This window comes from Juglans regia, chromosome 10 (assembly GCF_001411555.2).
Source record: "Juglans regia cultivar Chandler chromosome 10, Walnut 2.0, whole genome shotgun sequence".
In the NCBI taxonomy this organism is placed as follows: Eukaryota; Viridiplantae; Streptophyta; class Magnoliopsida; order Fagales; family Juglandaceae; genus Juglans; species Juglans regia.
The window spans coordinates 36,727,544-36,742,845 of record NC_049910.1 but is presented as its reverse complement, the minus strand read 5'-3'; the positions used below and the strand labels follow the sequence as shown (position 1 = coordinate 36,742,845).

At 36.1% G+C, this 15,302-nt stretch overlaps 1 protein-coding gene across 1 annotated transcript; it reads right to left on the bottom strand.

Moving 5' to 3' along the window:
• Positions 1-1,930: 1,930 nt before the first annotated feature.
• On the bottom strand, positions 1,931-14,522 carry LOC118349719. The gene is made up of 2 exons (XM_035695267.1): positions 14,348-14,522; positions 1,931-2,475 (listed from the first exon to the last, which is right to left on the bottom strand). The coding sequence occupies exons 1-2, from the start codon at positions 14,520-14,522 to the stop codon at positions 1,931-1,933; spliced, it is 720 nt and encodes a 239-aa protein (XP_035551160.1).
• Between the last annotated feature and the right edge of the window lie 780 nt (positions 14,523-15,302).

Here is a 15,302-nt window from a genome sequence, read left to right as displayed (position 1 = left end):
TCTGGGAGAAGCTTCTTTTGTGCTTGGCATTGAAATATGTCGTGATAGAGCTCGTGGTTTGTTGGGGCTTTCTCAGAAGGCTTATATACGGCGTGTATTGCAAAGATTTGAAATGCATAACTGTGCACCTGGTGATGTACCAATCATAAAAGGAGATAAGTTCAACAAAACTCAATGTCCCAAGAATGAACTTGAAAGGGAATCTGTAAAGAACATACCATATGCTAGTGCTGTGGGGAGTTTGATGTATGCTCAAGTTTCCACTAGACCAGATATTGCCTATGCTGTTAGTGTTCTTAGCAGGTTTCAGTCGAATCCAGGCCAAGAGCATTGGAAAGCAGCTAAGAAAGTTATGAGATACTTGAAGAAAACTGAAGGTTACATGCTCACATTCCAGCGTTCAAATCACCTTGAGGTGGTAGGCTACTCAGATTCTGATTTTGCTGGATGTCAAGATGATTTGAAATCGACTTCAGGTTATGTTTTTATGCTAGCTGGGGGTGCTATTTCTTGGAAGAGTGTTAAGCAAACTCTGGTGGCATCTTCTACTATGCAAGCTGAATTTGTGGCGTGTTATGGAGCTACCGTCCAAGCTGTTTGGTTAAGAAACTTTATTTCTGAATTGAAAGTTATTGATTCCATCTCAAGGCCAATTACTATTTATTGTGATAATAGTGCAGCGGTATTCTTTTCAAAGAATAATAAAAGTTCTAGTGGATCCAAGCACATTGACATCAAGTATTTGGTGGTCAGAGATAGAGTTAAAGAAGGGCAGACAAAGATAGAGCATGTTAATACAGAAGCGATGATTGCAGATCCTTTGACTAAGGGACTCGCTCCTAAAGTTTTTAAAACACATGTTACTAATATGGGTATTGTGGAAACTTTTGATGTTTTTAGTTAGTGGGAGTTACTTATATAAAAAGAACTACGTTTTGGCTTGATCCCTTTACAGGGTACGTAGGTGACCCATTTGTTTTAGGGTGCAGCCCCTTTCCAATAATAATAAATCTCCCCTATTCATACACTAAGTTTTTGAGCATGCATTTGGCTTATGTCTTTTATTAAAATATCATTATGATCTCGAGATATATGGGCAAAAGACATAAGATGAGTCTCTTTTAGAGACATGGCTTCATTTTGAAGCATTATGAGGACTGATATGAATTAGCACAGCTTTTGATCACATTGGTAACACAAGAGACTTCGCCAAAGTCATTTTATATAAACCATCACACAAAAGACCATTTCCAACCAAACGGGAATCATAGAACAATTCAACTTTTCCATTGCCAAACTTAAAAGAAAAACTAGATTCATCAAGTTTTGATATAGAAATCAAATTCCGTCTCATTGACGGTACAAAAACTGTGTTCTCCAAAACAAGAGAAAAACCAGACTCCAAAGACAACTTTACTACTCCTATAAACTCGACCTTCACTTGAACTCCATTCCCAACGCATAAGCTTACTTCATTCTCACTTGGCCTCCGTTTGCTTACGAACCCCTGCAAGGAATTCGCAATATGAATACTTGCACCTGAGTCTATCCACCAAGAATTTAAAGGCACATCTACTAAAGAAGACTCAAAACAAACTAAGGCCAATGGGGTACCTGTCGAGTTCTTCTTATTCTTCTCCAACCAAATTTTAAACTTAAAACAATCCTTTTGCCAATGACCCTTCTTCTTACAAAACTTGCACTGATCATTTTTCTTCACAGTTTCTTTAGGATCACCAGAAGTCTGACCTTCAAACCTTTTACTTTGCTGATTTCGGTGTGACTTATTTCCCTTGTGGAACTTAGACTTATGATTATGAAAGGACCCCTTGTTCTGTTGTGGTTGAAAAGCTAATTGCACAGTTTCAACGGTCTCACGACGCATCCTACACTCCTCTTGGGCACATACTACTATCAAATCATTGAAATCTCATTTATCTCGCTGAGCATTGTAAGCTACCTTTAGCTGATTAAACTGGCTAGGAAGACTATTAAGAACATGATAAACCAGAAAAGGTTCAGCAATGGGAATTTTGAGGGCTTCTAGCTTAGAGGATATATGTATCATTTTCATAATATACTCCCTAACTCCACTAGAACCATCATATTTCATACTCATCATTCTATCCATCAGGTCTCCAGTTTCAACTTTATCGGATTCAACAAACCTTTGTCCTATGGCACCCAAAAATTGCTTAGCATTATCACTGTCTGGAATAGCTCCCATAATGGAATCTGATATAGAACGCTTGATAATCTTTAGACAAAGTCTGTTTGCCCTATCCCACTCTTGATATTCAGCCACATATTCGGCAGTACTCTTATCAGTAGGTTTTGAAGGTTGGTCTTCTAGGACAAAATCCAATCCCAAAAGACCAAGAGCAATTTCTACATCTCGTTTCCATCTCACATAATTATTCCCAGTCAAAGTTTCAATAGTAGATAATTGACTTGAAATAGAGGAGGCACTCAAAACTGTGGAAACATGAAATAGTACATTTTATTTAATTATCATCCAAACAGATAGCATGCAGTCAATAGATGATATCAAATCTTTCTAATTAATATGAGCTATTAATTAGACAATACATAATTAAGCTCGGAACCATATGAGTTTCATTACAATAAGAGCCTTGGTGCATCATTGTAAAGTCACCTTTGGGCTAACTAAACAACATGCTATAAGGTACTCTTAAAACATATCACAAAACTAATTAATAAAATCACATCAGTTTCAAAATACCATCACCTTTAGGCAGAAGGAAATTTCTAGACTAATGTAATCTCATTAATTAATTCACACAATTTTCTAAAATGTCATACACAATAACACATTTGGGCAAGATATTATGTGCAATAAATTAGAAAACAAAGATATCCTTTTAAATATCAATTAGTGTGCCACTTTGGCGGCTACCACCCACAAATATTTCAAAAATTTTATTTAAAGGAATAATAAGGATAATCTAAATGCCCATAAATTACAATCACAAAATGATAATAATAATCATCAACTTGATACAATCAAAATTAGAATTCACATGTGATTGTGATACGAAAACAGTGTGAATAGATCAAACATATAAGACAACAAATATGTCTAAAATTAAATATGAATTTGGAATGCATATATATACAAAAAACTTATAACAAGTCACAAAATTAACATGCATCCAAAACATGTTGAGAGAGAGAGTACACATATGCAGAGATCATATAAGATACTGACTATTCACCACAAAAAATATTATAATATTCAGTACACTGTAGCCCACAGAAAAATGTGTAAATAACATTCAAAAATATAAAACAGTGTCTTATGATGTTACAAAAATTTTTCAAAAAATATATATATATTTAATAGGGCGAGTACATAAATACTGGAAAAAGAAAACCAGAAAAAACAGTGTTTACTGTGCCACACGTGCCGCACGCGCTACCTGCTGCGCGTGGGCAACGTTCTGGCTGGAGGTGAATTCATCTTCAACCTCGAGCCGAGTCAGCAAGCGGGTCGCGGGTCTGAAAACCGGGTCTACGGGTTTTTAAACGGATTTTTCTCAATTTCTTGCAATTCTTGGATTAAAAACTAAAATTAATTTAGGGGAAACATTATATAGTGCCCGAAAAATACATATATGATGTTTTAAAACAATGGGTATCAATATTTAAGGAAGATTAATCAAATTTTGAAATGGGTATTAACCCTAGTTTTGTAAAAACTCAAAACTGAAACACATTATCGATTAAACACATCTAAAACAAGTAAATATCATTCCAAAAACCGATCTTGATATGAGTTTGATCAATCGATTGTGTAATACGATTTTCTTGCCCAAAAATGGTTCCGAAAATTAAAACAAAAATGTAAATGGTGAAACCATAACAGTAAAGTTGCGGAAACAATGAAGAGAAAATAGAAACCCAACCAGATTGAAGATTTACAGCAAATAAATCCTACACATTTCATTTTGAGCGATTGATTTGCATAAATAAAATAAAACCAAAAACAGAACAACAAAAATGCATCATCGCATTCTTAATCAGAGATTCTAATCCTAGCATGGTGGCTCTGATACCATTTGTAACATCCCAATGGAAGGCCCAAACCACATGGCCTATACTCTAAAAGGACTAGTCAATGATACAATTGGAGCCCCATTGAGACCTTATAAAGAGCAAGAACTTCTCCTTCCCAAACAATGTGGGATCCCATACACTACCTACCCTTATCCATATCATATGGGGTATCACAATTTACCCCCCTTAAATTTCCGACGTCCTCGTCGGGCTTGTCTATTATAGGTGGCACGGCTTAAGTCCCACATTTCTGGTTGGGATAGGCTCTGATACCAAATGTAAAAATACACGAAAATACATGCTAGAAATCAGAATCTAAGATAGCAATATTGAAAACGAAAATTGTGAAAAATATACCTGCGGAAGCCATGTTTGCAGAATGCATATAGACAGATCTTCTCCTCCTTGCTCCTCACAAATTATCAGCTATCAATGGGGCAAGCCAATGGACATATGGAGAGGAGGAGGGACCTAGCCTCTTATAAATGAAAACTAATGGAGTCCACCCATTAAGGACTCAATTAATATGGGTCTATAAAAATTCCATAATCAAGACCCTTGGTTTTCCAGGCCTACATACGTAATTATACCACAATATAAATAGGATATAATCCTATATTACTAAGGTGCAACAAACCCCAAATGATCAGTCAACTTAGTGGGTTAAAACAAAATATCATTGTGAGCTATATATATATGTCTAACCCGTTTTATAAAATGTGCAATCAAATGAAGCCCATATTTAAAATATTCTAACTTAGCCAAACGGAAACCACCCCAAAGTGCTGAGATCCTCCACAACGCTGCCTTTCACCACCACACCCGAGAAACCACTCAACCGGCAAGCCTCCGCATTCAACCACAGTGGGAGAACATCAACAACAGTTATTTGCCATTGGGAACATCCTTCCCACGCGAAGCCTAGTAGTGCAACACCCCTCAGCTCGGCCACGGGCCACCCAATCGCACCACCTTGTCACTCCGGTTCATTCACCCCATGTAAACCACTGCCCAGACCACCACCACCTTCGCCCAACCATTGAAGGAAACACACCCACGAAATACTTTGTTTTTGACCCCTGAAACAGAGGAAGTAGTCTTCCCCATCATGTGCAACCAACCTGCCACCCTACGTCACCAACCTCCTCCATGACATTGCCACAGCACATAAAGCATTTTCGGGCGCTGCACTCCATCCAAGTCCATCGCTCTCCACTCGGTAAGCTACCACCGAACTCACCCACTCTCCTCTCCATCTCTTTCCGTCTCTCTCTCTTTTTCCATGTGAGGTTCCTCTCTCTCTAACCAGTGTCTTGCTACCGTTCTCACCACCGTAGACAACCGCCCAGCTCGCCGCCGTCGTGCTCCCCATCTCTCGGTAAGTCCTCCTTTACTCTCCAACCGCAACGACGCTGCCTTGTTTCTAGTATAGTGTTAAGTTCCCGTAAACTTCCATAGGTTTAGTAAATATTTTGAGTTATAATTACAATGTTACCCTTTTAATTACAAGTCTTGTTAGTCAGTTTTAATTTTTAACATGTAAAGGTGAGCATCATTTTTATTTTATAATTTTCTAAAAACTCTTAAATACAGAAATTTTTATAAGTGATTTAAATTGTTTCTTTCAAAGGTAAGTAAGCAATAATGTTGTATTGTTTTTTATTATGATCTAGTTTATTAAATTTTTGATGTATAATTTAAAATAATTTGTTATAATTATATTATTTAGTATTAAATTTTATAATTTGATTTCGAGAGTAAATAGATTAGATTTTTATATCATAGTTGGAGTTTTTTAATGGACATTCATGATTTTAGGAAGTGATGATATAATTTGAGGTTATGAAATTTTAGGTTTTGAGGACTTAAATATGTTGTTTTAGAAGCTTAGGCTAAAATATCGAAATACGTGATTGATTGGAAATTTATGATAATTACGTGATCATTTTATAGGTGACGATTAATTATTGTTCTATATTTTTGAGGAAAATTCTAAACAAAAACTAAGAAGTCCAGGTAAGCAGAGTTCCTATGCTAGACTTTGCATGAAAATAAAATGGGTAGAGGTTGATTTTTGAGAAGTAAGCAAATTTTGTTATGAAAACAGGTGACCTCGGCTCTTCTAAGAAAAAAACAAAGTTATGAAAGGAAATTTGAATTACCTCAGTTATTTGTTCTGCATTACTCATGAGATTCCGTTTAAGAATAAAACATTTTTCTGGCATGACTGATGTAGACATGAGCTTATTTTTGACATTCTATTTTCTGAACTGTGCAAAGAGAGCGAATATGTAATTTTGTGCATAAATTATGTTTTTGTGATCTGATTTTATTCTGTTCTAAAGATGTTTTGTACTCTGATATGATATAATGTGATTGCTACAAACCTCTGGCATAACATTCTGTTTTTGTTTTTGTTCTGTTCTGACCTTACCACGGGTGTAAAACTGTGGCATCTGTTTGGGTTGGTACCAATTTTTCCATTTTTGGTGTACCCACCTTGGAAACAAAGTGGTTTTCAGCGTGGTCTTTAGTGTGGGGCTCCGAGAATGAATTGGGGGAAGATTTACATTCTGTTTCTACTCGGTTAGCTATTGGGGTTTGCACAATCTTACCATGGGGTCAAAAATGGTCTCTGTTATGATATGATAAGATAAGATGAATATGTTCAGTTATGCTCTGCCAAAGGAAATTTTGCATAAGAGTGTTTTCTAGAAGTTTCGCTCTTATATTTTTGGTAATATGTTATGATTTTGCATTCTGAAAATAAGTATTCTGATTCTGCAGTCTGAAAGAAAATATTTTGTTCAGCATTCTGAATTCGGATAAATGCTTACATTTACATACTAGTATATTTTTCTACTTACTGAGTTGTTGATAACTCACCCCTTATCTCCAAATATTTTTCAATTAATCTTGATGGTTCAACTAGAGAACAATAGTAGAAAGTTTTAGATGAACGTAATGAAATAGGTGATTGAGGGTATAAGTGCTTATTTGAGAATCATAGTTAGTAAATTGATTTATTTTCGGTTATTTTGAATTGATGAGTTAAGGATATTTTCGAGTCTTTGGAGAGTTTTTAATTTATGTTATTGAGAATTTCTTTATTGTTCTTATGAATGAACAAAGATATTTGGGTTGAGTAAATGAATTAATATTCTATGGAGTTCTTTGGATTTTATAGGTGATAGCTCGTATTTACGTGTATTTTGACTAATGAATTATTGCATTTCTTAAGGTTATGAGCTTTCTTGTTTTAAATTTTAGATGATTTACATGGTATTATTTTAAGATTTTTAACTGTTGATTTAATGTGTTTTCTTATTATTAATTATTGTTCATTATTTAAATTTCTCTTTATTTTAAATTAGTTTATTTAAATTGTCGTTTTGAAATCATCTTCATTGGATCAGTTTCAAGACCCCGAGTTGGAAAACTGGATCTCATTTATTATCTTTCCATTTTCTTTTTCCTCTTTTCCTTTTTTCCCTTTTCTCTTTTTTTCTTCATTCTTTTTCTTCTTTTTCTTTCTTCCTCCCAGCTTTTCCCTCCCGCGCACGACACCCTCCCTCTCCCCCATCCGTTTGCGTCATCCTCCACAGCACCGCCGTGCGCCGTCCATTTCTATCACCGCCCCTCCCATTCTTCTCCCCACCTGTTGGCGACCTCACCCCTCTGTTTCTAGCCCCTCTCGCACTGCCGTGAGCCTTCACACACGGCTTCAAGTCGCACAATCTTTGTGCTCCAGCGCCGCCGTCGCGCCACCATCGGCCACCATATTTAAACCACATCACCGGCGACCCCTAGCTACCTAATCATCCCTTCCTCAACCCCGATCTGCCACTGGTGAAGCCCATCCATCTCCATTTCCGATTTGAACTTTTTGGAGTTCAACCGCCGCCCACGCCGCCACCCACTGCCAACCACCACCACCATTAGCTTCACCAACATCCTTAACCCCTTCCCTACTAATCTCAAGTCTTCGTTTGTCCCCGTTAAAAAGTTGGGTTTTTGAAACCAACGGCCTTAGTCCATTTTTCACTGTTACATTGCTGTGTCGCCACTTCTAATACCTCTGTGATCCTTTGAAAATTATATTATAGCACTATAAGTATTTTTCCAAAGAAATTGTGAGATTTAAATGTATTTTTACACTAACTCATATTTATTGTGAGCTGGTTGGTTGTGCCAGACTGAGTCCGAAGAGTAATGGGATCGGTTGGATTATAGAATGGAGATTTTTGTGTAATTGGTTTATGCTGGAATTTGTTGGCTGTTTCGGGTTTAAATATTAATATTTTAGGTTTGACGTCGTTTATGGTAGATGTTTAAGTTACTATTGGAATTGATAAATGGTCGTTTGGGTGGATAAATATGATTATTTATACAATATGGTGTGGCGATTTTGTCATGGTTAGGTGTTACAATTTGAGTTAATATTGATTGTTGGGCTTGTGTTATGGAGGGTTGTGTTGGGTTGCGACAATTGTGGGCTGTCATTGTCGTAACGAGTTATGAAAGTTTGTTGATTGGTTGGACATGATGTGTTGGGTTGATGTTTTAGAGGTTGTGTGTGAGTATGCTTATACCATGTATTGAAACCGAAGCAAAACGATGTCATGTGTGGGTTGAATAGAATCACAAAATTTAGCTAGTTTTATTGAATTTGGATTTAAATGGAGTATTAACATATTAGTGAATAATTTTCTGTTTAGGTCGTGATATTGATTGAACTCAAGTTCAAGGCTCTAGTAACTCTTCGCAATAGTCAGGTAAGCGGGATTCATATGCTTGATTTGCATCAAAATAAATGAACTAAGGTTGGTTTGTAAAATTGTGCATGTTGATTTTTTTTTTTTAAAAAAAAGAAAAGGTGAAAAACAACCACAGTATTTGTTTTGCATTCACTCATGAGATTTGTATGAAAGAGAAAAGAAATGTTTTTGACATGAATAGTGTAGACATGAGCAATATTTGACATGTTTCTGGAATATGCAAAAGAGCGAATATGATATCATTGAGATTTTTATACATGTGATATGAAATGATTTGGATTTTTTTTATGAAATGGAAATTATATGAATATGTTTAGCACGTGTTTTGATATGATGTGGATATGAAAAACCTTTGGCATACTTATCTGTTTTGATTCTGATTCTGTATATAGTTATGATATGATGATACTGATTCACGTGATGTTGGTACCAACATGATATGATATGATATGAGTGCACCCACTTTGGAAACAAAGTGGTTTTTCATGTGTGCACACTCAGGGCTCTGAAAATTGAATATGGGAAGTTTCACAATATGATACTGCTTGGTTTGGCCATCGGGGATAGCACAACCCTACCACGGGGGTTAAACATTGTATATGATATGATACGATAAGATGAAGATGTTCAGTCATGTTATGCCAAAACATTTTTGAATATGAAAATGGTTTTCGAATATGAAAAATGTCTTTATATATGAACAGTTGGTTTTCGGGTTAAACATGGTATATGATATGATACGATATGATACGATAAGATGAAGATGTTCAGTCATGTTATGCCAAAGCATTTTTGAATATGAAAATGGTTTTTGAATATGAAAAATGTCTTTATATATGAACAGTTGGTTTTCGAGTATGAAAATATTGAAAAGTCGTTTTGATTTTCTGAAAACACATTTTTGAAATCTACATATGAAAATGGAATATTTTGTTTCTACATACTGAACTTTCTGAAAATGCTCATGTTTTCATATTAGTATATATTCTCTACTTACTGAGTTGTTGATAACTCATCCCTTATCTCCACAATATTTTTTTTTCAGATGATTTTGGATATTTCAGCTGGGGATCAAGATTTTGAAGCTCTGGGTGAGATGATTTAAGTGTAGTGGATTAAGTAAAGAAAGTTCTTGATGAGTATTTGCGATTTTTATTAAGAAATTTTATTGTGTTATGGTGACTTGGCATTTTGGAAAATTTGTTATATTGAGGAAACTAGTTTGAATTGAAATTTCTTTATGATGTTGGGAATTTGAAATCTATAATTATATGGTTAAAATGTGAGTGTTAGTGACAGTAAGTAACTCTCCGACCCCTGCGGGACCGAGGCGTTACAGTTGGTATCAGAGTCAGGTTTGAGATTCTACAGACTTTATGGATTAAGTTTCGGGAATTTATGGTTTTAGATTTGATTAGCTTGTTTTGAAGGTTGTAGGACATAAGTTTGACCGAAAGCCAGGTTTGAGGTTTTGCATACTATAATAAGGTGTTTGATGACATTTAAGGTTTTAGAATTTTGAAAGCACTAGGACATAATTTTAAAAATATTTGGTTTGAGCTTTTGCATACTCAGGGTGAGTGGCCTATGAAATCTGAGATTTTGAATATCTGTGGGCTAGGAAGTTGATTCAGATTGGAGGTATGGAAATTTGTAGACTATAAGAGATTATTTTATTTGTATTTAAAGTTTTAGAATCCGGCAACCTTTTGGAATATATTCTAGGACGTTTGAGGTCTTAGATTGTGTGGATTTTAAGAATTGATCTTCATGAAAATTGAGGTAAAAAGATTTTGAAGAGATCGAAGGCTTTAGATTTTTCAGATTTTAAGAAATGTCTTTCTTTACACCTGGGGTTTTAGATCAGGTAGGCTTACTTTGTTGACTATAGGTAAGGATCTTTTATAAGATGTAAGGTTTAGATTTTTGAAGGTGCACATGAGTTCAATGGTAAGACAAGTTTGAGGTTCTACAGACTATAACATATGAGGTTTTGGATATCTATCGGTTTAAGAAGTAACTTCATATTTGATATATAGAAATTTGAGAACTAAGACATGATCATGGAGATATTTCAGGTTTGAGGTTCTGCAGACTTTAAACATTTGAGTTTTGGATATCCGTGAGTTTAGGAAGAAACTTCAGATTTGAGGTATAGATTTGTAAAGAATAAGAGTTGATTATGTGGATATTTAAGGTTTTAGATTTCGCAGACTTTATGATTGAGTTTTGAGGTTTAGGGATTTTATATCCGACAAGCTTACTTTGTGGGTTGTAGGAGAAAATCTTTATAAGATTTAAGGTTTAGATTTTTGTGGTTTAGATTCTAAAGATGTACAGGAGTTTAGAGCAATGTCAGGTTTTCAATCATAGATGGTAGGAATGAGTATATGAGTTGGTTAAAGATATGACTAAGAATGGGTAAAACGAGTTTAAGATTTTATTGATTCATTTATTTATCTTTAACTTGTTTTAAATATTTTAATTGGTACATATATTTTGTTTATACATATTTTGTTTTCGTTGCTTAGAATGCTTAACCGAGTTTAAGAACTCCAGATGGCTGCTCGTCATCGAGTACGAAACCTGGAAGATTTGAACGAGAACAACAATATGAGGGGCTGCATGTTTGAGCAATTTAATCGTACTCATCTGCCCACCTTTGATGGAAGAGGCGACTCCAATGCAGCTGAGGATTGGTTTAGGACATTGAAGAGATATTCAATGTTTTGGAGTACACTGATCAACAGAAAGTTTGATTTGCAACTTTTAAATTGATTGGAGAAGCGAAGAGATGGTGGAATTCTAAAAAAGCCATCAGAGAAGCTAATGGAACTGGAGTAGTGAGCTAGCAAAACTTTTTCGACCGCTTCTTTTCGAAAGCAGCCTGGGAAGCTAGAGGCCGAGAGTTTACTAACTTGGTGCAAGGGACCATGATAGTACGCCAGAATGCTACAAAGTTTGCAGAGTTATCACGCTTCACCTCATTTTTTATTTCCCGATGAGGAGAAGAAAACTCGGAGGTTTGTGGAGGGTATAAATCACGGATCAATGTACGGGTTATGGTTCTACAAATTTAAAACTTTTTAGACTTGGTAAGCTAGCTTGAACTATTCTGGAGATTGATTAGTCTGTAACCATTAAAGTGGGGTTAATTAGAGTTGAGTTACTAATATAAGAATTATTCAGGAGATAATTTCTTTGGGGATGGAAGGTAATGATCTAGTTCGTGTAATTTTTTAGGATTGAAGATGTTGATCTAGTTCAAAAACTGATTATTTTTAGCTCGAGGTTACAGTGACAGGTTTAAGATTTGATCCATATCAATTTTAAGGATAATATATGGTGTAGATTTAGGAAATGATTATTGTTGATTTCGAGGATATAGATCTAGATGATGGAAATGGTAGTAATGGATCACTTGCACATTTGGAGGATTATTGGTTTTGGCTAAGGGTGCATGAGATCGATGCGTAGTAGTGATGAGTGTACATGGATTTCGGAGAGTGCAGGTCCTAGTCTCATTTTTTTTGGCTTGGAAGAAGTGGCTTTGGCAGGTGTTGAAGAGGAGTCGATACAATGGTATTAAATTCAAGAGACCTTGGCTTTGAGTTTTTGATGAGTTGATTGAAGTGTTTAGTCGAAGAGGGTTACTCAATGGAATGATGGTTGGCAATGATTGTTGTGATTACCTTCAAGAATTAATTGTGACTTGAGATCACATAGGAATTTAAATTTTGACGGTATACTTTCCTTTGAAGATTGAGCGTCCAGTCGAGGGAATTATGGACATTGTTATTTAACTTGAAGAGGGATTGTTGGGTCGCCATGTATGGTCTTGGAAGTTGAAGCTTAGGCATCAGTGGTGGATAACATAATCAAGTATGTGAGTTAATAAAGCATTAGGATCCATGGGTGTTGTGCAATAGTTTTTGGTGGATTGAAGATTTGAGCTGTATGGCTTGCCTGGAGGTTTAATAGTGATGTGCTATTGAAGGAACTAATCGTGCTAATACTAGCTTATAAGAGTAGAAGTAGGTGGGCGAGTTACCAAGAAAGCTTTGATAATGTTTTGGTGAAGTCAATAGTGGTTCGTAGTGAGTTTAGTCACCGCTAGATTAGATGATATTCAGAATTTACGTGATGAGCTTTTGGGTTTATGTTGTCGGGTAGAAGTTTATAGGTGCTCTTATTGGTTGGCCGGGTTGGATTCGAGCCTTTTAGGGTATGTTCCTTATCTTAGATGAGACGGGTGTATTTTGAGGTGATGTTACTTGTTTTCAATTTGGGATGCTGAAGTTGATTGATACTGGTTTTCTGTCAATGATCATGGATGTATTTTGCAAAATATTGATTTTGATTAAGGCCGCGAGAGTTAATTGAGGAATATGAGTGATAACTCATGGTTGTGGGAAAAATAGTATTTTCTACCAAAATGTAGTAAGAGTTTTCTGGTTAGTAGGTAAGGAGCCACCTTGTGCTTGATGGCGTTGTTGTTGTTTTTTTTTTTTTCGTGAGGACATAAACAGCAGGAGCGTGATATTTTGCTGATTTTGAGTAATTAGTGGTGACTTGAATTTTTGAGACGATACTTGTAGTTGGAGATTAATCACTCAGTTGTACCAATTATGTTATTGATGCTTAACTTTGGAAGTGGCTAATAGGTTACCAACTTGTAGAATACAATGATGGTTTGTAAGTTTTAACATAGGAGTCGATTGAGGTTAGCACAGTTCGTGTTATGAAAATAATAATCATTGGAATTTGTTGAATGCTATATCAATGTTTTTATGGAAATGGAGATTTCGGATTACATGGCCACCCTAGGAGTACAAGACGTGAGATGCCATTGGGAGATTAATGCGAGTATGATGGAATCGCCTTTGGGAGTAGACTTGAGAGAACTGTACCCATAGTTGTTTGGGCATTAGTGATGGTATGTTTGTCTCAAGTGTGTTCTGGGTTGTATCTTGTAACTGCCTTAGCGTTAATGTTTGACCTTGCAAATTTCGATGACGAAATTTTATTTAAGGGGGGGAGGATGTGATATCCCGTATTTACGTGTATTTTTGACTAAGAAATTATTGCATTTCTTAAGGTTATGGGCTTTATTGTTTTAAATTTTAGATAATTTACATGGTATTATTTTAAGATTTTTAACTGTTGATTTAATGTGTTTTCTTGTTATTAATTATTGTTCATTATTTAAATTTCTCTTTATTTTAAATTAGTTTATTTAAATTTTCGTTTTGAAATCATTTTTGTTGGATCAGTTTCGAGACCCCGAGTTGAAAGATTGGATCTCATTTATTTCCCTTTGTTTTTCTTTTTCCTCTTTTCTTTTTTTCCCTTTTCTCTTTTTTTCTTCTTTCCTTTTCTTCTTTTTCTTTCTTCCTCCCTAGCTTTTCCCTCCCACGCGCGACACCCTTCCTCTCCCCCGTCCGTTTGCATCGTCCTCCAGAGTGCCACCATGTGTCGTCCATTTTTGTCACTGCGCCTCCCATTCTTCTCCCCACCGGCCGGCGACCTCATCCCTCCGTTTTCAGCCCCTCTCGCTCTGCGTTGAGCCTCCACGCAAGGCTTCAAGCCACATGGCCTTTGTGCTCCGGCGCCGCCGTCGTGCCACCATCGGCCACCATATTCTCTCCACATCACCGGCGACCCCATAGCTACCTAACCCACCCATCCCCAGCCTTGATCCGCCACCGGTAAAGCCCATCCATCTCCATTTTTGATTTGAGCTTTTTGGACTTCAACCGCCGCCCACGCCACCACCCACGGCCAACCACTAGCACCATTAGTTTCACCAACATCCCTAAGCCTTTTCCTAGTAATCTCAAGGCTTCATTTGTCCCCGTTCAAAAGTTGGGATTTTGAAACCCAATACCTTAGTCCATATTTCATTATTACATTGCTGTGTCGCCACTTCTAGTACCTTCGTGATCCTTCAAAAATTATATTATAGTACTGTAAGTATTTTTCCAAAGAACTTTTGAGATTTAAATGTATTTTTACACTAACTCATATTTATTGTGAACTGGCTAGTTGTGTCGGATTGAGTTCGACTAGTAAGGGGGTTGGTTGGATTATAGGATGAAACTGTTTGTGTGATTGGTTTATGCTGGAATTTGTTGGCTATTTCGGGTTTAAATATTAATGTTTTGGGTTTGACGTCGTTTATGGTGGATGTTTAAGTTACTATTGAAATTGACAAATGGTTGTTTGGGTGGATAAATATGATTATTTAGACTGTATGGTGTGGCGATTTTGTAATGGTTAGGTGTTAATATTTGAGTTAATGTTGATTGTTGGGCTTGTGTTATGGAGGGTCGTGTTGGGTTGCGACAATTATGGGTTGTCATTGTCGTAATGAGTTATGAAAGTGAGCTGATTGGTTGGACATGATGTGTTGGGTTGATGTTTTAGAGGTTGTGTGTGAGTATGCTT